We start from the raw sequence: 24,821 nt of genomic DNA, 5'->3' as shown, positions 1-24,821 counted from the left end.
CGAAATTCGTGCGTAATTACGCTTTGCCATCCCTAATCCTGCCGCTTCCACCGGGAAATCATGACGGTGCATTTCTCCTCTCCAAACTTTCCCCGGCCCTTTGCCGGCAGGTGCAGCCCTTTTGGCTACGAGCTCCCCTCCTTCTCTGCCTGCTTCCAACCCCACCTCCCCGTCCAGCCTCCCTACCTCCTGAAAAAAGGCGCCGGCGCTGAGCAGGACACCCCCGCGGCCATCGGAGAGGCGGGGCCGAGGGAGGCAAGCCAATGGGCGAGGCGGGGGTAGGTGGCCACGGGGGCGGGCGCTGCCGCAGTCCTCGGGTGGGCAAGGTAGGAGCAGGCAGAGGCTGGCCGGCCGCTCTGACAATAGGGGCGGGCCGAGGGCACGATGGGGCTGGGCCCTCTGGACTCGCCCCCCCCCGGATGTTGCGCCCGGTGCGGCCAGCACCCCTGGCACCCCCCACGCTACGCCACTGATTGTGCATCACTATTCGAAGTGATGGTGGGGAGTCAAAAGTTCTAACATCACATATACGGACCCTCAAGAATTCTAAAGTAGCTTTTTTGGACCTCCATATATCTTTTGGAGTACAGTAAATGTATAGCAGGCTTTTGGTTTTTTTAAAAAGACCTGCTTATTCCATTTATATCCCACCTTTTTTCTCCAAGGGGCTCAAGGTGGTGTGTGAACCTCCACATCCACATCCAATCTCAACATTAGGTTGAGAGGCAGTGACTGGTCCAAGGTCACTGGTTGAAGTGGGAATTTGAACCCTGGTTTCCCAGGGTCTTAGCCTTACACTCTAACCCAGGGGTCAGCAAACTTTTTCAGCAAGGGGCTGGACCACTGTCCCTCAGACCTTGTGGGGGGCCGGACTATTTTTTTTTTTGGCGGGGAGGATAAACCGATTCCTATGCCCCACAAATAACCCAGAGATACATTTTAAATAAAAGGACACATTCTACTCATGTAAAAACACGCTGATTCCTGGACCGTCCATGGGGCGGATTTAAAAGGCGATTGGGCTGGATCCGGCCCCTGGGCCTTACTTTGCCTACCCATGCTCTAACTCCTGCACCACACTGGTTGCTGAGCTGTGGCCCATATTGCTGTCAGGGCTGGACTTTGGGGCCAAGGTCTGGACCCCCACTCAACAGACTGAGCAGGAGGACCCCCAAAGCAGCAGGGAAGTGAATACCCATTACCATCTCAATGTGAGGGGCTCCCATAAGACCCTTAAGATTGCCCAACTGCACCACCATTTGACCTTTTAGTGTCTCTGCTGCTGAATTATTGCATTTCTCCAGAGCTCAAGACGAACTATCTCACCAGGAATCCTGGGCAATACTTCAGTTAAAGGGAAAGCAAAGCAATATATGAAGGAAGCCTCATGTAAAATTATTTATGTGAAGGAGGAAATGGCTGCAGCAGTATCAGCTCTGATCTCATCTGTGCTAGCAGAGGGATCCAGTAAGCTCTTTCGGACGCTTCTTACAAAGGGGCAGGTATCATTATTGTTCAGGCAGAAAGCGTATCGTCTTCATGTGTGTGCACGGAGGGAAAGAGACGACTTCCTCCTCAAGGTTTCCATCCTCCCACAGATCTAGAGAGATGTGAATCAGCGGCGTAGCGTGGGGGGTGCAGGGGGGGCGGCCGCACTGGGCGCAACATCTGGGGGTTAGGGTTAGGGGGCGCAAATCCACGGGTTAGGGGGTGCAAATTACTTGCCTTGCCCCGGGTGCTGACAACCCACGCTACGCCACTGATGTGAATTAGTTGTGAAGCCTTTCGAATGGTTGCTTTCCCCCGGCTACTGATGTGCTGCAAAGCATCTCTCTCCATCGCTAAGGGCGCGGGGGATCGGCCGCTGAGCGTGTGCGGGTGTAACAATCCAGGATTGTGGGCGGCTTCCTCGTGGAAAGCAGAGGCGACCTTCGTCTGTCCGTCCCCCCCCCCCGCCCCATCTCTGACAGGATCCCCATGTTACTCCCGCAGCACCGAGGGAGCCGCAAAGACGCGCCTTCACCCGCCTGCCTGCCCATTCCCACCAGCGCTTCCCACTTCGGACACGGGGTGGCGCCAGAGCTCGCCGGCGGCGCCGACGGCACTGCGGTGGATTTTCCTGGTCCCTTTTTTCGAGATGACTGCGGAGAAGGGATGGCGGACGCGGGAGGGAGCCGACCTGCGGGGAAAGGCAAATGCCACCGCCAAGCGCTTTCCACGTCCGTCATCCATCGCTTTCTCTCTCGCGCGCCCGGTTGTTAAAAAACGGCCACGTTCCATTATCCCGGGATCAAGGAGAATCCCGTTTTCCTGCGTTCCCTGCCCCGTTCCCACGCGCGTGTCTGCCCCACGCGTACACGTGACAGCGGGAGGCGCCTCTCGGCCTGGCCTGCGGGGACCTGGGGTGGGTGGGGTGGGGTGGGGGAGCGGGCCTCTTCGCGGGTCCCAATCCTACGTCTCCGGCCAGGCGATCTCGAAAAGAGCAGCTCATCGCCTTAACCTGGATCAGGGACCTGCGGGGGCCAAAATTGCTGCAGGGGGCGGCGGCGGCGAGGGGGGGGGCGGGTTGGTGCGTGTGTGGAAGCCCCCCAGGCGAATCCCTCGCTGCCTCCGCCATGTGGGCTACCCGGGCGCCAGGAGGGGCGAAAAGACGCCCGCCGACCCCCCCCTTCCCGGTCCTCCTTCCTCTCTCGCGCCGATCTTCGAGATCCTTTTCGATTCCGATCACGTCTTTGCGTCTTTCTTTCTTGGGGGGGGGGGGAGCGGGCAGGGAAAGGGGGGGGGGAACGAGCCGAAGCCCGGCGCTGCTGCGATTTGCACCGCGGAGGGAGGCGGGAGGGTTGTCAACAACAACCACAAGCATCGCCCCCCCCCCACCACACGCCAGACACGGGGAAAGGTGTTTTTGCGGAGGGCGGCGCGCTCTCGGATGCGCGCGCGCGGCCAGATCCCCGCCTGACTAACGGGCTCTTCTCTCCTGCGAAGCAGCCCCCGCCTCGCTCCCTCCCTCCCCCCTCCCTCCCCCTTTTTATTTTGGATTTGAGGCTGGGCTCTCCCCCCCCCCTTTTTCCTTTTTGGTCAAGGAGTTTCTACCCCTCCTTGCGTCAGCCCCACGTCACTTGGCCGGTGGCAGCCCCCGAGCTCTGGGGCTGGAGCCGCTCTTCGCAGCGGCGAGGGAAGCAGGAGGAGGAGGAGGGAGACGGCAGCGGCGGCGGCGGCGCGTGGGGCAGCGAAGCCTCCTTCTCCCCCCCACACGCAGCCCGCTCCCTCCCTGCCGTGTCGGCCCACAGAAGCCGGGCAGGAGGGCGGCTGACCAGGCAGCGGCAGCGGCGGCAGCTCCCCCCCCGGGGGCTCCTAGGTAGGAGCGCGGCGGGCACCTGGCTGAGGAGAAGAGCGCGCTGGCGATGCGGCGCCCCGCTTATTCTCCTCGGGGCAAACAAGGCGCGCGCAGGGCGGGAAGCGGGAGGGGGGCGCACGCGCAGTGGGGGGGGGCAGGCGAACCCTCGCGCGCCTTTGCCCGGCTGACCCTGACGGGGCGCTTCTCTCTCTCTCCCTCTCAGCCTCAGCCGGTCTCCTCCTCTCGCCTCTCCTCAGAGGACTTCTCCCCGGCCGACGGAGCGCAGGAGGCGCAGTCGCCGCCTAGGGGCCAGGCAAGAAGGCGGCGGCGCTTCGGGTCTTCGCGCGGGAGCCTCGACGATGCCCGAGTGACTGGCGCTGGATTGATTGCGTTTGGCGGGAGGGCGAGCGAGCGCCAGGCCAGCAGCAGCAGCAGCTTCTTCGTCGGCGTCGGCATGGGGGCCTGGCCCAGGACGTGGTGTTGGCGGCGGCAGCGGCAGCAGCAGCTGCACGGCTCCCCTCGGCCGGCGGCCCCCCGCTTCTGGAGTTTGTGGTGGCTGGTGCTGGGCGCCTGGCGGGGGCTGGCCGCCTCGGCTTGCCCCGCGTCGTGCACGTGCAGCGCCGAGCAGATCTGGTGCCTGGAGCCCGCCGGGAACCTCACGTCCTTCCCGGTGCTCGGCAAGAGGAGCGCGCCCGAGAAAGTCACCGACATGTGAGTGGTCCGGGGCGGCCGGGGGGCGGCGGGACCGAGCGGGGAGGATCCGACGCCTCTCTCGATGGAACAACCGTTTCCCAGTATCCTATCAGTAGCATCACATCACATATGTACACGCGTGTATCTGGCATGTGCGCAAACTAAATAAGGCAATCCTTTCAGATTTCTGAATGACGCAGACAGGTAGCTTCCTAATTTTTATTTCCAATAACACCCACTTTTATATGCCAAATGGCCATTCGAACCCATTCTTTTGGTGTGTCTTTTTTTTAAAGCATTCATCACATTAAAGGCTCGTGATTCTTCCCTCTCTTTTAACAACACACACAATATCTCATAGCTGCAAACCTATAAATTGTTTAATTCGGACTAGGCATATCTATTTTTATCGGCCACAGGTTTTTTAGAGTCACCATTCTGGTGCTGTGACCGTATGCCAGTAGACCGCTTCTGTCCACCCTTAGAGAATGGAGTCACATAAAGACTAACCACTATGTTTGCCTCTGTGCAGCGCCAGCGCCAGTCTTTTGTAGCTAGTAGGCATGAGAAGGATGGACACCCTTGCGTTGTGAGCCGCTCATCTGAGCATGATAAGGGTTTTTTAAACCTCTTTTTGGCATCCCTTTCAGAAAATCTTTCTGCACTACCAAAACATTTCACTCCATTCCTGTGTATTGGAAAAAGGCATCCTAGCTGTAGGCAAATGGGCTGTTCCTAAGGAGATTCTGCGTTAAGGAAACTGTCTGAGACCTTTTGTAAAGGCTGTGTAAGACGAGATGGTCTCTGTATAGCAATGCACTTGCTCAAAAGGCAACTCACTGGAAGCCTAAAAGCCTCGGCTGATCTAATTTAGATTTGACTTTCCCTGAGATATAATTTGGAAAGCATTTAGCTTATAAATCTTAATTGCCCACAGTCCAATTTGCTGGGAATAAACTAGATGATAAAGCAATAAAGGACATGGATTGGTGTTCATTTTAGTACAAGGCTAGTATTCTGTTACAAACCTGCTGTCAGATTTTGCTGCGGAGAGAGGCAGGAGAACTTGAACATTCCTGCTTATTATTGGGTTTTCACAAGCTGTTAGTGTTCTAAAAATAAGAGGGAACAAGGGCATATAGGCTAGCTGTGTGTAGTAGGCAAAAACCAAAACACTGTTTGTATCATTTTCGTTCAGAGACAAGAAAAGCAGATGAGATTTATTTTCTCTTCTTAGACTTTACCCGTTTTCATGTTTCCTTAACAGTGTAGATGGTGTGTTTTGTTCTCACTTGCTGTTACATATTCTTCCATATAAAGTATATGAAGAATTGTGTAACAGTAGTACTGTAAATAAAGAATTCCTTACTTTTCCTTCCTCTAGGATAGGTTCTTAGGTTCCCAAGTTGTGGTGTGGGCCTCCCCTTTGGGGGCATAGGAGACTTTGCATGGAAGCCATGCCTATACCGATGAGTGACAGGAACGGTGGGCTCATCTCTCATACCACCAACCAAGAATTGGGTGGGTTGAATGCCCTGCAGCAGAGGACCATCAACGATAAATACTGGGTTTGTGGGGTAACTCCCGTTTGCCCAATTGAATGCGAGAAAGAAGCTTGAAAGGCTGCCGTGTTATTTCAACAATATTTCCTTGTGTTTGATCAGAAATGTTCTCCTCTAGCACACAAGCTCATTTGTAGAACAGAATTGGTACTGCATTAGTGACTTGGGGTGTCAGGAAGGTAAAGTAAGTTTCAGTCGGGGTGGAGGGCAAATTCAAAAAGTTTGGGAAATTCTGGATTACACCATTGTATTAATCTTACTATTACTATAGCAAATTGAGTCCCTCTTAAAAATTAGAGCTGCTGGATTATTTTCATTGGAAAGTAGCTTCTCTTTTAGAACACAATGCTGATTTATCAACCCAGGCTTCTTTCCCTCTGAAATAGGTAGCTGAGTATAGACTATATACTACAATAAGAGATAACTGTAAATCAAGAGATGCACAAGATTGCTAAAGACATTGTATTCACTCTTCCACATTGAGTGCATTGTTTATTTGCAGAATTTCAAGATATGTGGTTGTGTTCAAGAAGTATTTTTAAAGTTTTTCCTTTGCAGTTTTTTTTTTAGCTGAAAAATCCATTACCTTCATTATCACTTTCGTAAAAATCCTTGTTCTGGGCTGCCTATATACAGTTCATTGTAGTTCTTCTGCAGCATTTCCCAGTGCCTGGGTTTGATAGAAAGTGATGGATTTGTTTTCTGTAACATTGTTCAAAGGGCTTATTTTTTTTTTTGTAGATCTTTCTTTGACAATAATAAAAGCACATATTTCAGAAGGTGATAGTGACAGTTTGTTTTAATGGTTTTTCGTTCATCTTCAACTCAAGAAAGGTGACATTGATTTGGTACCCCATCCTTTCACTAACATCATCAATCACGAAAAAATTATCCCCTTGTATTCTCTTCAACTATTTCTATTTAATCTAATTACCCTGAAAACATACAAATTAGGTTTATTTCCTCCTTGCGTTTCTGAAGTTTGTTGGCAGTATTTGCCCCCCCCCAACCCCTGTTACCACCATTTGATTTTGATACCATCTACATCATGAATTGATCATAGAGGAATGGCTAATTTCCCAGGAGATCTTATTGTACAAATTTAAGATACTACAAAGCATTGAAATTGGCCTTGACACTAAAGGATGAGCAGCTCAAAGTTGTTCATTATTACTCATTATTAAATGTGGGAATTATTTTAGGGTTTCTTTGTAATATTTATGTGGCAACTGCACCATAAATAAACCAATTCTTTATATGCGGCTTCCAAAACTACACACAAACTACATACATAATTGAATGATTCCAGCCTGGTATGTCACCTGCTAGTTCATCAGGCATTGAATAATAGCTTTTTTCTGTTATATGTGCTGCATGTTATAATAGGTAGAGTTTTGCATGCCTTTCCCATATAAAAAAATGTGATGTTCCTAACTTGTGATTTTCTTTTTCTTTAAAAATATTGGGAGTGATTTTATTGCATGTGTTTCCCTATGATTGATAAATTCCAGCTAATTTAGGAGGCAAACTTTTTTTGTGGGTTTGTGGGGGACTTTAAGGCCTTGTTATTGGAGTCAGTGGAATTTTTCAGTAGAATAGGGGATACACTGTAAAATGGAGGGCTTGCACGGTTTCAACTTTCCCATGCTTTGGTATGGTACAACACAGGGAAGGCAGAAGGATGGAGGGTGGAGTAATTCGGTGGGTAAGATCAGCTCAGAATAGGTTGTAAATGTGAGGTTCTGATGTCCTACCTAGGTGAAAATGCTACATTCTTTTGGCTGCCAGACATTAAGATAAATTACTGTTTCCTCACAGAAGCTGACATAGAACTCACAGGGTGGAAATAGAGAATATCATTGGCTTTATGTATGTGGTTTGGGACTGGGCTGATTGAACCAGTTAGGGAGAAGAAGGAATTTTGCCTAAAGTGTTTTGCAGAATCTTTTTAAAAAATCTCTCTCAGTAGATTATTCACAAACTTGCTTGTCTTTTTAATGAATACAACAGACATGGTCTTATAAGCCTGTGCTTATAATGAGATTGTGTTTGATTCTGTTCCTTGGGGTCCCGGTGTGGGCTTGAAAAGCTTCTGCTACGTATACACACTTGCAATGGTTATTGCTCCGTAATGGGCCATAATCTACTTCTGACATGATTGTTGCAGGTTATTGGCTACACAAATATTCTGATCTTTGCAGTGAGACACTGTAGTAGGGAAATTAATGTAGGCCTTGCTTAGCTGTTGTTGTTACTAACAGCTAAGGAACAAATGTAAGGCATTTGTTAAGACAGAGAATTTAAAATCCGCACTAGAGGCATTTCGAAGTAGATTCCCCCCCCCCAGTGGAATTTCTAGAGTTAAAACATTAACAAGATGGCTAATGGGCTTCTTAGAGTTCTTGATTAATATTTTCTCTTGTGCTAAAATACTCAGTTGCAAAAATCAGGGTAATGTCAACAGCTTATCCTATCAAACTATTTCCTTATAGACTTCTGTATATTGTAGTAGCTAAGATTAGCAGTTCTTCTGTCAAGCTATTACTTCAGACAACCAACGTTTGAAATTAATTGTTCTATTTAAGAACGCATATAATGTGCCAACAAAAAACAGGCAGCTATTCAACTCCTCGCCATGGCATTGAAAAAGCAGATTGTGTATGTGTATATTATGTATATCTAAAAGCCACAGCGTGAATTTGTAATGTGCTTGTAATGTAAACCACTTCAGACCTGTTAATAAATGAGGCACATTGTGCAATTTAAATAATAAATTATTTAGCAAGGTTTGTAAGCTTGTGCAGAAAGGGGGGTGGGAGAGAGAGAGAGAGATGCTGTTTGCATTCCTGTGAAGCTTTGTCCTGTTAATTTCTTGGGTCTCTTCCATGTTTTGCTCATTATGCTCTTTGCGTAATACAATAAAAGCACCCTCGTTCTTTTGCCCATTTGTTTTTATTTAATGGCCACTGCCAACTTCTACAGAAAATTCTTCTGAGGTTGAATCTGTTTTCCTCTCTGGCGATTTGTGCACGTTGTGCACCTCCTCACCTTGTACCACTTGCACCAGACGCTGTTTTCTCCTCTTCGTGAGGAGGCAGCAGAAACACAGGCGAGAGCCTGAGACTTCTAGCAGGTTGCAATTTGTCCCCAGTAAGTATTATCTGAACAGACCCAGATAAATGTCTTGATGGAGATAGAACGGACACCAGGCTGCATGTTGTGGTCATATCTATACTGATACTTCAGGCCAGAGAAATTTGCAATGGAGGAAATCATGCAGGCATTTTTATCTTCTTACTTTTATGTGCCCGGGAAACTATGTGGTAGATTGCCTTGTAGTAACTTTTAAAGGGACAGGTCATTCATGTCCCTTGCAGGGGCAAGGTTATCTAGGCAAGCAACTGAACATACAAGGTGGGGGGGTGGGCTGCAGGAATATGAAGGGCCAGCTCCGCCCCCTTGATGATGCTGTGCATGCCAGCAACTCTTTTCAGTGCAAAGTCAGGCAAGGGGGTCTCCTGAATCTCACAAAGGGTTTCCAATGGGGTTAGAAACCCTGATGGGCCATGTTTCCCATTACCTTATTGAAAACATTTCAGATGATGAAGGGGGCCCTCTTCAGACTCAAATCAAGTTACTGGTGCTTGTTGTGTTGTCTAGGGGCAGACCACGTGTTTCACAGAAACACCTGAAGGGGTCTTCTAGCTTTTGCATTTTCACTATCATGGTTGCAATGGCCTCCTGTTGACCTTTCAACCTGTTTTGACATGGGATTGATGATGCCCAATATTGCACTGGGAAAAGCTGAGCTCCAGAAGACAGGGAGCACAACACTTTTAATGGGGCATCTTGCAGGATTCATTTTGTAAGGTGTGAAACATAAAGGTAAAGGTACCCCTGACCATTAGTTCCAGTCATGGACAACTCTGGGGTTGCGGCGCTCATCACAGATAACTGTAAATAAACCGATATTGGTTCATTTTTTTAATATTGTTGTATTGTTGTGATGGCTTAGACTACTCACATAAGTAGTTGCTTATGGGACAAAGCACTAGTACTTCTGAGCAGCTCCTCTTCCTTTTTGCTCAAGAAAAAAGGTGTGAGTCAGATCTTTTCAAAAGACATCTATACTAGTACTGTCTAAAGCAGAGTTAAGACCATGGGTAGGCAAACTAAGGCCCGGGGCCCGGATCTGGCCCAATTGCCTTCTAAATCCAGCCTGCGGATGGTCCAGGAATCAGCGTGTTTTTACATGAGTAGAATGTGCCCTTTCATTTAAAATGCATCTCTGCATTATTAGTGTGGCATAGGAATTCGTTCATCCCCCCCCCGCATATAGTCCAGCCCCCCACAAGGTCTGAGGGACAGTAGAGTGGCCCCCTGCTGAAAAAGTTTGCTGACCCCTGATCAAGACACTGTGAACCTTGATTTAGTGCTAAAGAAGCCCACCATCAATTTTCAGATAATTGTTAACCCAGAATAGCCTTATTCAACCAGAAAAAAAAATCCAATGATTTTGATTGCACCAGCTTTCACATTGTATTGGTTCAGCCACACGTCACTGTATTTATCTATGGAACTTTAAAAATTGGACTCTAGTCATGCTTATCACAATCACCATGGGAACCTCTTCTCTGTGGAGAGATCTCATGCCTTGTGGTAAGCACCTGAGGACCAGAAACACATGTGCAGAGCTAATTGTGTGGGTCCTTCTCAGAGGCGGATTTAGGGAAGTGCGACTGAACTGGTTGCACTGGTGTGGAGCCTTGAGGGTGTTGCAGGAGGCGCCACAACCAGTCCATTTTTCTGGGGGGGAAGCAGGGGTACGCATAACCCTAAACATTTTGTGAATCTAAGTTTGGCCTTATTGAGGGGCAGTATTTCAATATGAGTAGGAAAATGAGCGCACTCCTAAACATTCTTTAGGGGGGGAAAGCACCAGCCACAACTATAATGTAGAATGGAGGGTGAAAGGTAGGGGGTGCCAGATTTTGGAATTGCATATGGCACTGCTGGATTTTGAGATCCCAAGGTCTGCCACTGCTTTCCACCCAGAGGAGTAGTGAGAAGCTGTGCAGTTGTTACTGCTAAAACAGTAACATGGGCTCTCATTATGGTGGGGAAAGATCCTATGATACTAGATATGGATAGCACTGCAAACACAACTGTTGTGGGGTACTGTATAAAATGCATAATTCATCTAATAGTAGACATGGGTAGTGTCCATAGAGCAGCAAGAGAGGGGTATTAGCATGCAAAAGTATGAAATGCCATTAAGGTGGCAATTCCTTTGAAGAAATAGAAGATATAGAAGCATGATTAGTCGCACCAACAGGGTAAAGAACAGCTATCCGTGGGCTTTTATGCTTCTGAATGAAAAGATAACAACTGGGCAACTGACTTTCGGGTTTGGTGGGTGTGCATCAGTAAACGAGGGGAATTAAGACTAAGAGAGATGAGTGGGGGTGCTTGTGTAATCTCACTGTATACAAGTTGTACAAGTGATAATAAAGTATTTCGATTCCTCCCATCACCCGTGTTTCACCAGACCAGTGAAAACTGAGTACATACTTGGTACCCATGGAGCTTTGAGTGTCAGTTGGAAAATAAAAATAAAAGATGGGAGGGGCAGGGGGGAGGAAGATGCCTTCCTCATCACTCAAGGAGGACTGGCTGACTGGAACTCTGAACAGGAGCGCTCCTCTTTGGAGGTGGGTATACAATGCAACATTACGTTGCGGATCCCGCTTGTTCAGTTTTGATAACAAACCAGGAATCTTTTCACGACTAATTTTTTTTGCCTCACTGTTTTATCTGGGATTTCTTATTTGCTTAAGAGGATTTTCTTGTGGTGCTGCCATTTTAGTCAGTGTGTAATGGCTGGGGGGAAAAAAAGGGCGATGTATCAGACTGTGTGGAATTTATGGATTAATTTATCAGAGTTGCCGAGGAAACCTTGCATAATGTCTTGTAACAAAGAATGACTTCTTTTCAGCACATAAGAAAATGATCTATAAAACAACTTCAAATTTTTAGTATGATTCTTCTTTTTACCAAATTCTTCCAAGAGATTCTGGCTTGGAAAAACTCAAATGATGTGCTCAGTATGAATTCAGATAAACACTGCTGATATATTATTGGAATGATAACTTTGGTTTCAGTCAGAATCTTTCTTTTTTTTAATTTAGAATTTTTAGCATGGAGTGGCAAGAACAGAGGGAAGCTTAAACTGAATTAAGATAAGATAGAGATGCTGGCGATTGCTCAGTCTTAGGAGGAGCAGCTCTGTGTGTTATCGAGGAGGTCACACTCCCCTTGAAGGACCATGTGTGCAGTGTGCTGTGTGTTTGGATTTTGGTTCGCTCTTGAGTCCATAGGGTGGGGCTATGTTCAGGAACCTATTTTTCCTTGGCTGGGCTGCTCCGTCTGCTGTGTCTACTAGAAAAATTTAACCTCTGAATGGCTTGGGATCTGTATAGAGAGACTTCCACCTTCCACAAGTGTTTCCCTGCCTTCTTAAATTATTTGAGGTAATCTTTCTCCAATTACTTGACGTGTTGGATGTTTAGACTGATGGTGAGATGGGCTAGAACCTTTTTGTTGTTGTTGTTGTTGTTCTAGTGCCACAGTTATAATCTCCTTATGGTAAGCCGGGTAGTGTTCTTAGGGATTTTATGAAAAATTGTGACATTGTCTTTGGTTACAAGTCCTACAGTGTGTAAGCTGATTTTAATTCTACTTGCAGATTGTACAGCTGTTGTACAACTTGCAGTTTTGTTATTGTTCATAGAATTCGTAATGCCTGTAACCTGCCTGGAATTAATAAAGAAGCATGGGATATACTTTTGCAAATGAATTAGTTGTGTATAGTTTTTATATGGGTCGTGGAATATGAAGGAAGTAGTCATTCAGGACAGAAAAAAATGGTCTTTTCACACTGATGACATGTTTTGAAATAGATCTCATTGATTGTGAGAATAGACTCTTACTATAATAAAGTAAGGGACACGGGTGGTGCTGTGGGTTAAACCACAGAGCCTAGGGCTTGCTGATCCGAAGAACGGCGGTTCGAATCCCCGTGACGGGGTGAGCTCCCATGGATCGGTCCCTGCTCCTGCCGACCTAGCAGTTCGAAAGCACGTCAGAGTGCAAGTAGATAAATAGGTACCACTCCGGCGGGAAGGTAAACGGCATTTCCGTGCACTGCTCTGGTTCACCAGAAGCGGCTTAGTCATGCTGGCCACATGACCCGGAAGCTGTACGCTGGCTCTTTCGGCCAGTAAAGCCAGATGAGCGCTACAACCCCAGAGTCGGTCACAACTGGACCTAATGGTCAGGGGTCTCTTTACTTTTACCTATAATAAAGTAAGTGTTTTTGGGAAGTTTTTTTTCCAGAAACTCGGTGTACTCTGTATCAGATAATGGAAAGTTTATGGAGCTCTATGCATGGGACCGGGGGTGGGGGTGGGGGTAGGTGGCATAAGGTATATCACAGAAGGCAAAAAGGAGAACAAGCTCCTGTGCTCACTAATGCAAAACTCCTTATTGTAGGTTTAAGAGGAACCTGATCCCCATTTAAAAGAGGTCTTGCTGACTCCTGTAGCACTAGGGATTTGCAGAAGGGCAAGGAGGTCAAGCTGCGTAGCTCTGTATATTTCTCACTTATCAATACCGACACAGGGTCCTGGCTTCTTCTTTTCCTTTTGCAGTTGAAGTCAATATTAATATCCCAAGCTTAGAATCAAGCCACAACTGAATGTATTTTAAGTGGCATTTAGTATTTGACATTCTTTGCTTTCTTTCAGGACTAGTCTGAGGAACGTGAAGGCTCTATCAGAATTGGATTCCTGAGCCCAGCCCCCAACCCTGTTGTACACAGAACTATTTTGCATGGTACACAGAAAGAAAAGAAAGAGATGAAGGCAGGCTATCATGGTTGTCACATCCAACCATTGATAAGAATATAGCTGAGTCAATTCATTGGTCCATCTAGCTGGGCACTGTCTTGAGAGTAGCCCTTCGGGGTTTCAGGCAGGAATCTCTTCCAGCCCTACCTGGAGATAACTGGAGATTGAATCTGGGACCTTCTCGTGCAAGGTAGATGCTCTACCACTAGACCCAGGCAATTTTTCAGTATTTCGTTCCGACTCGGTTATGAAGTCCACAGCACGATAATGGTTTCATAAAGCAGGTGATGATTATGAAAGTAGATGGGAAAGCAGCAGCCAGCCAGCAGCAGAATCTTATCAGCCCTCCCAATATACTTCCTTCGAATTTGCAGCAAGCCCCGACTCAGCAGTCTAGTAGCCAGTGGGACAGGCTGATAGATGTGGTTTACAGAGATCCTGGTCTGAGCTGGCTTGGGGCTTCTTGCTGGGAGCTCCCTTTCCCCTTTGCCCCTCACCCCCTCCACCCTCCGGTGAAAAAAGAAACAGGTCTATGGAAATTTTATGGAAATCCCTGTTGAAGGTGAATTGCCCACCTGAGAGCTCCCAGTTAATTTGGAGTGGTAATAGCTGTATCCATTTAGCAGTGGGGTAAGCCAGCCTTCATTCCATGCCTTGAAACAGATAGTATTTGCACGCATGGTGCTAGACTATGTGATTCTCAGATATGGTAGGAGAAAGTTGTTTATTATGATGACAAGAGACCAGGGTTTTTTATGGCTTCATAAATATTGACCTGGTCTACTATTCAGATTCTGTCTCAGCTCACCACCAACGCCTGCCCCTCCCCTAATTATGTGGCATGTGCATTTATGGGGTGAAGAAGGATGGAATTTGGCTTATGTGCTGGTGTTTCCTGGCTGCTCTCCCAAGTTCTCTGCATTTGTCAGAGGACTTGGGGAGAGGCAGGACCCTGCATCTTTGCTCCTCTGTCTTCAAAGTTTCCTCCATTAATCTAACACAGGCATAGGCAAACTCAGCCCTCCAGATGTTTTGGGACTACAACTCCCATCATCCTTGACCACTGGTCCTGTTAGCTGGGGATGATGGGAGTTGTAGTCCCAAAACATCTGGAGGGCTGAGTTTGCCTATGCCTGATCTAACAGAACTCACTGCACAGCAGTGATGATTCCACTTGTATCAATCTGTTTTCGTGCTTGTTATCAAATAGCAACCCACACACCCCGCCTTGAATATCTCTGTGATGGGGCAGCATGTTCTCCATTACATCCCACTGGGATGTGCATCTTGCCCCTAAGTGTTGCCACTGGGGCATTAGTAGGATTTATGGCAGTTTTATGGCCTCTTAACTCTTCATTCCTCCTTCCACTCTCTTACTGTTGGTGTGAAGTCAGCAGTTGCTGTGTGAAGTGGAGGATACCATAGGGTAAAATCAGGCATCCTGGGCAAATCGCCAGCAGGCACTGGAAATCAACCAAATGAACATGTGGGAGGAGCAAGGGTGGATGGGATATGAGCTAGGGAATTGGTCCTTGTGATTGGCAGTCACACTTAGGGATGGATGGATCAGTTTGTTTCCAATCTGTATCACTTTTATATATGTTCATTCAAAAGTCTATTCCAGATCATTTCTGCATTAACTCGCAAATTTTTAAAAACAAGAATGTGTAAGCAACTTTGTATTTAAATATTTAAATGCTATTTTGAATGTCTTTCATCAGGAAACAAGCATTTATAAATGTGTTTTTTAAATGTAAATATTTTCGTTAAAGTATGCATTTTATGTGCATTTGGGTATATTTTTTGGAGCTGGGAACTGCATTGCACACTTGGAGAAGTGGGAAATCTGAAGGGTAACTATGTTCTGTTTTGAACATTAGTCCGGGAGATGCAGATCAGGCCGATTTGCAATAACTGAATTCCTCAAGCTAGATTCTCAGGCTAATGTGTGCCTGTATCTCGCTCTCCCTGTCCCATTCCTAGTTTCCCAGACAAAGCAGGGGAGTGGTCAGCTAAACCAGCAAGAACTGAAGTCCTATGAGAACCAGAGACCTGGCAAGGGAGCTGTCCAGCAGTGCCAGCAAGGTCAAATTTCAAGTGCTGATTAGCAAGGGGGAGCCAAAGAGACAGCTAGGATTAGGCGATGGTCCATAGGATTATTGTACAACAGATTCCAAGCAGCAGCTGAGGGTTTTTGTAGTCAGTGTGGACTTCAGAGTGACCCTGCCCTTGACCATTGCTTAACAATTAAACTACTTCTTATCCCACCCTTCCTCCCAAGCGTCTCAGGGCAGCACACATGGTTCTCCAGCTACCGGCTTTATCTTCCTCAATCTTAGGTTGAGATTGAGAGGCAGTGAGTTGCTCAAAGTCACCAACTAAGACTAAGCTTTGTGTCTGGGCAGAAATGTGAACCCATTTGCCTCTGACAGTTAAGACAGAACATTTTGGCTAGTAGCCACTGATAGCTTTTATTCTCTGCGAAATTGTCTAATCCTCTTTTAAAGCCATCAAAGTTGGTGGCCATGCCAAGGAGGGAATGCCACAGTTTAACTATGTGTTGTATGATGCACTTCCTTTTGTTCCTTCTGAATCTCTCAGCATTTTAGCTTCATTTGCTGTCCCTGTGTTCTAGTATTATGAAACAGAAAGAAAAACTTTTCTCTATTCACTTTTCGCACACCATGTATAATTTTAAGCACCTCTATCATGTTCTCTTACAGTACTTGCTTGTTCTCTGAACTTAAAAGCTCCAAATGCTGTAATATTTCCTTACAGGGGAATTGTTCCAACCCCTTGGTCATTTTGGTTGCCCTTTTCCAACTCGAAAATATCTTTTGAAGTAAGGTGATCAGAATATTATTATTGCTGCTACTATTATTAACCTCTCAGTGGCTTTGGACACCATCAACCATGGCATCCTTCAGGAGCAGCTGTCCGAGTTATGGGTGGGTGGCACCATTTGCTCTTCAGCCTTATGGAGACTTCATTGTGGGGTTCCTCAGGGTTTGATTTTATCTCCCATGCTGTTTAACATCTACTTGAAACCATTGAATGGGGTCATCTGGAGTTATGGAGTACGTTGTCAGGCTGGCGCCTTCATTATATATATTTAGGTGCCAGTCAAAAACATTCCTTTTTTCTCAGGCCTTCGGCTAATTAAGCAATGTATGGCCTTTTAAACTGTGTTGTTATTTTGTTTGTTACTATATTATGAATTTTGTGTTCTTATAACTGTTCTGTGATCTTCGGGTGAAGGGTGGTAGGGCTTGCTGATCAGAAGGTTGGCGGTTCAAATCCCTGCGACAGGGTGAGCTCCCGTTGCTCAGTCCCTGCTCCTGCCAACCTAGCAGTTCGAAAGCACATCAGAGTGCAAGTAGATAAATAGGAACTGCTCCAGCAGAAAGGTAAACAGCGTTTCCTTGCGCTGCTCTGGTTTCGCCAGAAGCGGCTTAGTCATGCTGGCCACATGACCCGGAAGCTGTGCACCGGCTCCCTCGGCCAGTAAAGTGAGATGAGTGTCGCAACCCCAGAGTCGTCCGTGACTGGACCTAATGGTCAGGGGTCCCTTTACCTTTACTAATAACTGTAGACAATATTCCAAGAGCAGTCACATCATAGATTTGTATTGGTTTTATTGACAGCTTTATTTTCATCCTCTTTCTTAACAATCCCTATCATGCCATTCACCTTTTTAACAGACATACATTGCTGCACACTGCATCAACATCTTCGCTGAGCTATCAGCTAGGACCTCAAGGTCTCATTTCTGGTCAGTCACTGGCTAGTGCGAACCCCACCAATATATATGCAAAATTAGGATTCCTTGCCCCACTTGATGCAATAACTGAAGCTGATGATAGATGCTTTCATCAGAGAAGCCACCTGGGCCTCTATGGACAGAGAGAGTTCTAAGAGTAGCCCTGAAATGCATACCTGTTTCTTCAGTGGGAATGCAACCCCATTCAAAACAGGCAGACTCCCCAGTTCTCATCCCTGGGAACCACTTAGAAGAAGAAGAAGAGTTTGGATTTGATATCCCGCTTTATCACTACCCTAAGGAGTCTTAAAGTGGCTAACCTTCTCCTTTCCCTTCTTCCCCCACAACGAACACTCTGTGAGGTGAGTGCGGCTGAGAGACTTCAAAGAAGTGTGACTGGCCCAAGGTCACCCAGCAGCTGCATGTGGAGGAGCGGGGAAGCGAACCCGGTTCCCCAGATTACAAGACCACCACTCTTAACCACTACACCACACTGGCTCTGTCTTTGTAGGATTCAGCATCTGTCTACTGACCCTCATTCACAGTGCCCTAGAAGAGTTGCTCATGGAACCAGATTTCCTCTTACAAATCCCAGTACTACCTCCCATGCTGTTTCAGAGGGTCACAGACACTCCATGGCAGCTTTTCAGGGGACACATAGAAAGGGAAAAGTTCAAAAATTGCCCCCCTTTTCCATGGAGGGCATCCCATCAGTGACACTCGCCACATGGGAAATCTGGATCCAACCTTGATATATAGTCTGCCTTGTTTCAAGAAGAGGGTTTGGTATATTTTCTCCTTTTTCCTAACGACCAGCACAAATACAGTTGAAGTGAAAGTTAGCTGAATCCCAGGAACATGGCTGTTCACTAAGAAATGTTTGTTCATTAACCTTCAAAATGCTTTCCCCCAACACAATGAAATAAAGCTCAACAGATAACCGGGGAGTGTTTTCTTGGGGAGGGCGGGAATGGGAGGTGGGTGGAAAGTGTGTATTTGTAAATATGTTTTCCATAAAGGGGATTTATGGCAGTAGAGCTTGAGCCAAACGGCAGTATTATTTCTTTTTACCTAAGTAGTTCATGCTAGTGTGTGGCGGGTTTTTGAGTGTGCTCTGAATTGTGTGGGGCAACTTCAGTGTTGCTTGTAGAAGACATGAACATCAAAAGGCTTAAGTAGACATATTTTGGTTATCAAACTGTTTTGAAGCATTGGAAAAGACTATAAACGTGCCATGTTAAATTTTTGAAAAGTGATTCTTTACTTGGAACAAACTACGCTAAAGGGTCCTAAAGCATGAAGTGTATTAGTTTGTTGATATTCCTTAGCTTTTCCAAAATATTTGGGCTGAGTGAAACTGCTTTTGCTTGTGGCTGTATGTGTCATAAGCTAGTTTTGGAAAGATTAATTATCAGTTCTAGTATTCAGAAATGTAACATCTTTTTTAAAGAATAAGACACACGAGGAAAGTAATTTCTGGTGGGAATATATGAGTATTTAAATATATGTGCATATAAAAATGCAAGTTCGTTGTCTATCTTGGTTATATAATTGGACCTTCTGTATGTTGCAATCTCATGTCTTTTAAATTTTCTTACATACTGGACATTCAGTGTCCATAATATATTTCATTGGCTCTAAGCAAGTTGTTTTTAAGGCTGTAGTAAGGTCCATGCAAGACCTTAGCCATCCAAGGCTATGTTCTGCATGATTGGCACGCTAAATTGGTTGGTTTGACAGGTTGGATTACGTGTTGCAGCTGGTGGGACCCCCCATAATTTTTTGTAAGATCACTGCCCTATCAAGTCACCCAATCATTGAGTTTCAAGTATTTGTCCCTATTTGTGGGCCTGCAAGACAGAATTTGGATTCTCTTTGTGTACCATCCAACTGACTACCCAATGGTACCTCTCTCTGAGTTGGTAGAGATCTCAGGAGTCTTGTTGGTCTCCCTCAGATGTATTATGCAGAAAAGGATAGGAGTTTAAGGTATTTTAAGACCATTGAGAATATTGTTCCTGCCCCCTGATATTTATTATTTTGCTGCTTTGTAAACCATTACATACCCTTCTTTGAACTTCAACATTTGTACTTTTCTATTTTATTGTCTTAACCATATTTTTTTAACTTCTCTGTGCTACCTTGGGGGCCTTTTGAAAATAAAAATGGCATACAAACGTAGACTTCATCCTAAACTAATTTAGCTGATGAAAGGATTCTCTGTGTGTTTGTTTTGGGTTGAGAGAATACATACCAAATACATAGCCCTTGAACTTGCCAGGTTTTAGTTTTGGGGATTTTAGCCAGTTAAGATGGTAGCTGTTTTTTGAGCTGGGCTGAAATATCATAGAAAATAATTCTTTTGCTCTCCCCTCCAAGAATTATTCTTTAAACTCATATATGAATTGCCGTAGAATTTTAGCCCTACTATGCTCCCATCCCCAGTTTTGTTACCTGTGATTATTGTTTAATATTGTTACAGGAAGCAATGGGCTTGAACTGCCACCCCATTGTTTGCTTCATCCACCACTATAAAGTAAAAATAGTTACTTTCTGTATTAACCAATCTGTTTAAAAACAATAATTTCCCTGCCCATCCCACAAAAAATTCTCTCCTACTCCAGCCCAGAAAACTGTTGAGAGAAGACTGCCTTCTCTCTGGAGAATATTCAGCGAAACGGTGGATAATGGAAACTGTTTTTGTTTATCTCTAGACTTTTTCTTTTACCATATATAACAGAGCCTACCCTGATATTCCCTGTTTGGGTTCTGAGAGTATCCATGTGCAGATGCCAAATTTTACAGCTAAATACAGTAATAGGAATTTGGAAGAGAAGAGCGGAAGCATGGAGATAGGTACTGCACGTTGATGATAAAAAGGTTGTCATTGAGGATTGTTGTGGCTTTGCCTAAAGACTAAAATAATGAGAAAGTGTACTTATCTTGTAGGTCAGTTGCGATCCTCACACTCTGCTTAAGTTCTAGCAATGGGGCTGGACTGGGCTGGTTACAAAAGCTTTAGATCTCAGGGTTGTTGACATTTTCCTATGGCATACAAATGGAACATTGGGGCTTCCATAATCTGCTCATGCCTTAGAGTGATTTTCTTGTAAGGCTATTCAATTAAATAAAAGGAAAGCTATTTCTAAGAGCAGAACACGCTACATTTCTCAAGATTGCCCTCAAAAAGCCATGGTAATGTCAGAGCTTTTAGGAATATTAATGTTTGATAAGTAACATCAAGGTAGAGTAGTTGTGAAAGAGGCAGAAATAGCCTTTAGCCAGAGCAGAGGTTTTGCTTCAAACCTCTGTCTGACTCAGGAGCCCGTGCACAGATCTGTACGTGTGGCTGGGAGGGAGAGCACACATCAGTTGCTGTCATCCCCACCCCCAATTAACCCAGGTGATCTGCATTGTAGTCTGCAACACCTGGTGGAGTGAAGCAAAAGCAGTACAGTGCGTTGATACCAAAGTGCTTGCAAAGCAGACAGCTCTAAATTATTCAGGCAAGTGAACATTGCTCCAAGCAGAGGCAAGTAATACACTCTGCATAGTTCAACTCTGCATAGTTACTATCCTCTGGCCCTTTGGGAGAATTCCTTCCTGAACACCACTCTGCTCCCTGTCAGTGATGGTACTCTGAGCAGGCCAGCTTGAATAAAATATTGGTGGGTGGGGGGCAGCTAAGCCCCGCCCCACATAACTGATCACATGACACTGCACACACACCATTTCAATGGCAATGCCCATCAACTTTGTGGAGGACTGGCCCCCTCAAATATTTTAGGGGGTGCAAAGGGATCTTGGTCCCTAGGAGTTGGCTCTTATGAGCCTGTGACAAAGTCTGTCCACTGAGAGTCACCCCTAACTTTACTGGGCACATGTTTCCAACAACATCCAGTTAGGCAGGGTGTGGGAATAAGTACTTGATCTCAGAAGATCATAGCAGTGAAGAGAAAGATTAAAATCTGTAAACAACCTAGCAAGATCCCCAAATCCTATCACTATATCAGTGTAGTTCTTTGCTCCCATTCTATTCTGTTCTAAAACGTTATTTCTCTAATAAGAGTGAAGCCTTCAGGCTTTCAGCTTGAAAAAATAAGGACAATTTTATATAGCTAGTAGTCTTTTAATTTAAATACCTTCCTCCTATTATATCTTGTCTCCATTGTTATTTTATTACAGTCATCGTGTCACCATTTAAATTTAAGTAGATAAAATTCTCTTATTCTGTATTCATTGTAGAATTCTCTATTTGTTTAGATGGCCTACATTGTCTTGTGGCTTTTTGCCTTTTCAAAAGGATGGCTCCCTAGCTAATAACATGTACTGTTATGCTTTGAATTTATTGGTTTTGAGCTCATCCTGTTTGTTCTACACAGCAATTCTCCATATCTCTGTTACCCGCAGGGTTTTCTAGCGTGCCCCTCCTTTCTATCCAAGATTGCTAATGAAAAGAGAATTAAAATAATAATTCCAAGATCAATCCATAAGCACGACCTTTGCTTCTGAGTAGAAAGTTTAAATTGATGGGTTGTCCATCTTACAGTTCCTATGTTAATATCTATTTGTAGAGCATTTACATTTAAGGTAAACCGAGTGGGGTGCATTTCCTGGTCCACCCAGCAGAGGGCCACAGGCAAACACCCAAAGCAGTGATTGGTGTAAGCCTGTAAGCCTTCAAATCATGGTTCTTTGCCCCATGCTGAATTTTATCTATCCAGTCTGCTCCCTGTTGGGAAAAGAGACAAAGAAACAGCATGGAGGATGGTACCTGACAATGCTTGGAGCATTTCCACCACAACAAGGGGGCACCACAGGACAAATTTTCCCAAGGTTCCCCTTAAACTTGGAGCTGCAAGAAGCAGCCCGTGGGGGGGGGGGAGAGATTTCAAATGCCTCCCCCACAGCTGCAATTCTTGGTTTTAGCACTGCATAGTATTTTTTTTAAATATATTTATTAACTTTTCAAAGTTTATACAAAAAAGACAAAAAACAAAAATACAAAAAATTAAAAACACATATAATCTCACTCACTTGTTTTCTTTTAACTTATTTCTCGGACCTCCTCATACCTCCCCTTTTTGTATTCCAATTCAAATTATTCCTTCAGCAAATCCTCTCCCTTAATTTTCACTTAATTTTACGCCTTTCTTTCTTCTTTTCCCCCCAATTATCTTAATCATTACAGCTAGTAACCACTTAAATTCAGTCCAACATCAATCTAACATTCACTAATTTTATAATATTTCCCAAGATAGTCCATAAATTTCTTCCAATCTTCTTCCGCCGTCTCTCTTCCCTGGTTTCGGATTCTGCCAGGTTTTAGCACTGCATAGTAGAGGATCCACAGCTTGTGTCACATTTTAGTGACCCAAGTGCAGGACCCAAGAGACCAGGCATTTGATTATATACTCAGGGCCGTCTTAAGCATATCCAGCGCTGTGGTGCTAAGATCCCTCAGGTGCCCCCCCTGGCAACTCCAAAACAAGGGAGGGGGCGGTGGAAAATGTCCTCTGCCTCCCCCACTGCGCCGATCCCCGGTGTGGCGGCGGCGATCAAGCAGGAAAATTTGCTGGTGGACGTGCTCTCCTGGGCGCCTGAGAAGGCAGCCCAGGAAGGCTGTGCGCTGCCTTTTGCCAGGAAGCAGGAGGAGGACAACGACCGGGAGCAGGGCCGTCTTTCGCAGATGCAGAGGCTTGGGAGGGAAGTTGCACACCCGCCAGCCATATAGTTGGCGGGGTGCAGCTGGCAGGCATGCAGGGAAAGGGGAGGCTGCTGGCAAAGCCACTCAGCTCCCCCACTTGCTAGGGCGCCCCTGAGAGACCGGCGTCCTGGCGCAACAAACCACTAACACCAATGGGAAAGACGGCTCTGTATATACTAACAACATTGTGAAAGTAGATTATGAAAACTGAAAGGCTGGTAGTTAACCTGTGATATCAGCTTTAATGTTTTTTTCTTTTTTTAAAAAAAAGCACGCATAAGGGGTTACGTACTTAGTTGAAAGACGATAATGGGAGTAGGAATGTGTAGATTCCCCTTATGTGTAGGGAGAGTGTACATCAGAAGGAGCCTGGTTTCTGTTTTTTAATGTAAACAAATAGAAGAAAGAAGGTTCTTTAGTAACAACCCTAATTTATCCTTTCACGAAACAACCTGATTTTGTAAACAGGTTTTGAACATTCAGCGTGAGATCCTTTGCCTAGCTTGAGGAGAGAATTGCTCTAATGTGAACTGACGATCAACAAGGGGTTTATCCTTATTATCTCTAGTGTTGTTTCATGAGTTTTGCACTGTCTCTTAATGAGCACTAAAGGTTTAGATGAGTTTGCCTGTGATGGCTCGCAGGGGGGAGATTGTGAATAAACCTCTCCCGTAATTTCTATTTTATTTTATATTTATTTTTCTGTTGCTTTCCTGTTCATCCCCTGCTGTGCTGTCACTGTGATATGATGCACATGGTACTGGCGTACTATGTGATGAAGACCAATGAATACCAACAGTGGCTGATGTTTAGACTTCTCAATAACCTTCAGTCTAAGCAGGGTTTGAGGTCATTATTAGGCATGAATTTGGAGGGAAGATACACGGTCATTGGAAGTGGTGGCAGATGTTTTCCCCTGAATCAAGGGCATGATGAAAACGTTAAATGTCTGGTCATTTAAAAATGGATCAAAACTAGCAGACAGTCAGTAACTTGTATCAAATTTGTACAGATCAGTTTTTGTAATTTTACATTTTAATATTTCAGTCTAAACAGTTTTTGTTGTAGTTTTGTCCCCACACTTTAAGGCTTGAGATCCCAGTTACTTACAGGTTAAACTCAATTACTTCTCATCAGATCTCTGTTGCACACATTGCCCATTTAACTCACAGTATCAAATTATAATCCATGCTTCGTAACCAAGCATTCTGTGTTTGTGTTTTACTCAGGGTGTGATGTGATAGACACACACAGAGAGTTCATTAGGACTAAGATCATTAGACTTTGCTAGTTATCTATTCTGCTTTTTTGGAGGAAACAATCAACCTAGAAAGGAGTAAGTGAAATCCATTGTGGTATAATGGATTGAGTGCCAGAATAGGACCTCTTGAAACCTTATGCTTGTATTCTTCTATCTTATGATGCTCCTCCAAGCCTGTAGCCCTATTTGGGTGCTAGTAGTTCATGAAATTACCAGTGTGTAAGGGAAGAACAGGGGTGTGCCAGTCTGCCCTGTCCCTGCTGCTGTATCTACTGAGGCCACCTCTGCCCCAGCTGCCAGGGTTCTAAATCATATAGGGAGCCTATGCATGTGTAGCAGGCCCCCAACTCCAGACCTTCCCAACAAGACCTTCCCCACTACAATAATTCATCAACAGCCTTCTTAACTGGCATCTCTCTCTCTCTCTCTCTCTCTCTCTCTCTCTCTCTCTCTCTTAAATAGTTACATTGCAAACCAACGGAAATTAGAAAGCATAAATGAAAGTGATGTCAGAAGCTACGTTGGATTAAGAAATTTGTGAGTATATCATTTTTCATGTTTATTATTATAAACCACGTGTCTTTGTCCATTGTT

The 24,821-nt window shown here is 45.3% G+C and overlaps 1 protein-coding gene across 8 annotated transcripts in view; it reads left to right on the top strand.

Annotated features, from left to right (window-relative positions):
- The first annotated feature begins 3,776 nt into the window (after positions 1 to 3,776).
- Positions 3,777 to 24,821, top strand: part of NTRK2 (neurotrophic receptor tyrosine kinase 2) — a 180,191-nt gene continuing 159,146 nt past the window's right edge. For all 8 annotated transcript variants that reach the window (XM_082241540.1, XM_082241538.1, XM_082241536.1 and 5 more), the window contains exons 1-2: positions 3,777 to 4,048; positions 24,690 to 24,764. In XM_082241540.1, coding sequence (XP_082097666.1) covers positions 3,792 to 4,048; positions 24,690 to 24,764 — 332 coding nt within the window. In that variant the 5' untranslated portion in view covers positions 3,777 to 3,791. The remainder of the gene's footprint in view (positions 4,049 to 24,689; positions 24,765 to 24,821) is intronic.

The sequence above is a fragment of the Podarcis vaucheri genome, assembly GCF_965113315.1.
Source record: "Podarcis vaucheri genome assembly, chromosome: 11".
Taxonomy (NCBI): domain Eukaryota; kingdom Metazoa; phylum Chordata; class Lepidosauria; order Squamata; family Lacertidae; genus Podarcis; species Podarcis vaucheri.
This window is presented reverse-complemented; position numbering and strand designations above follow the sequence as displayed.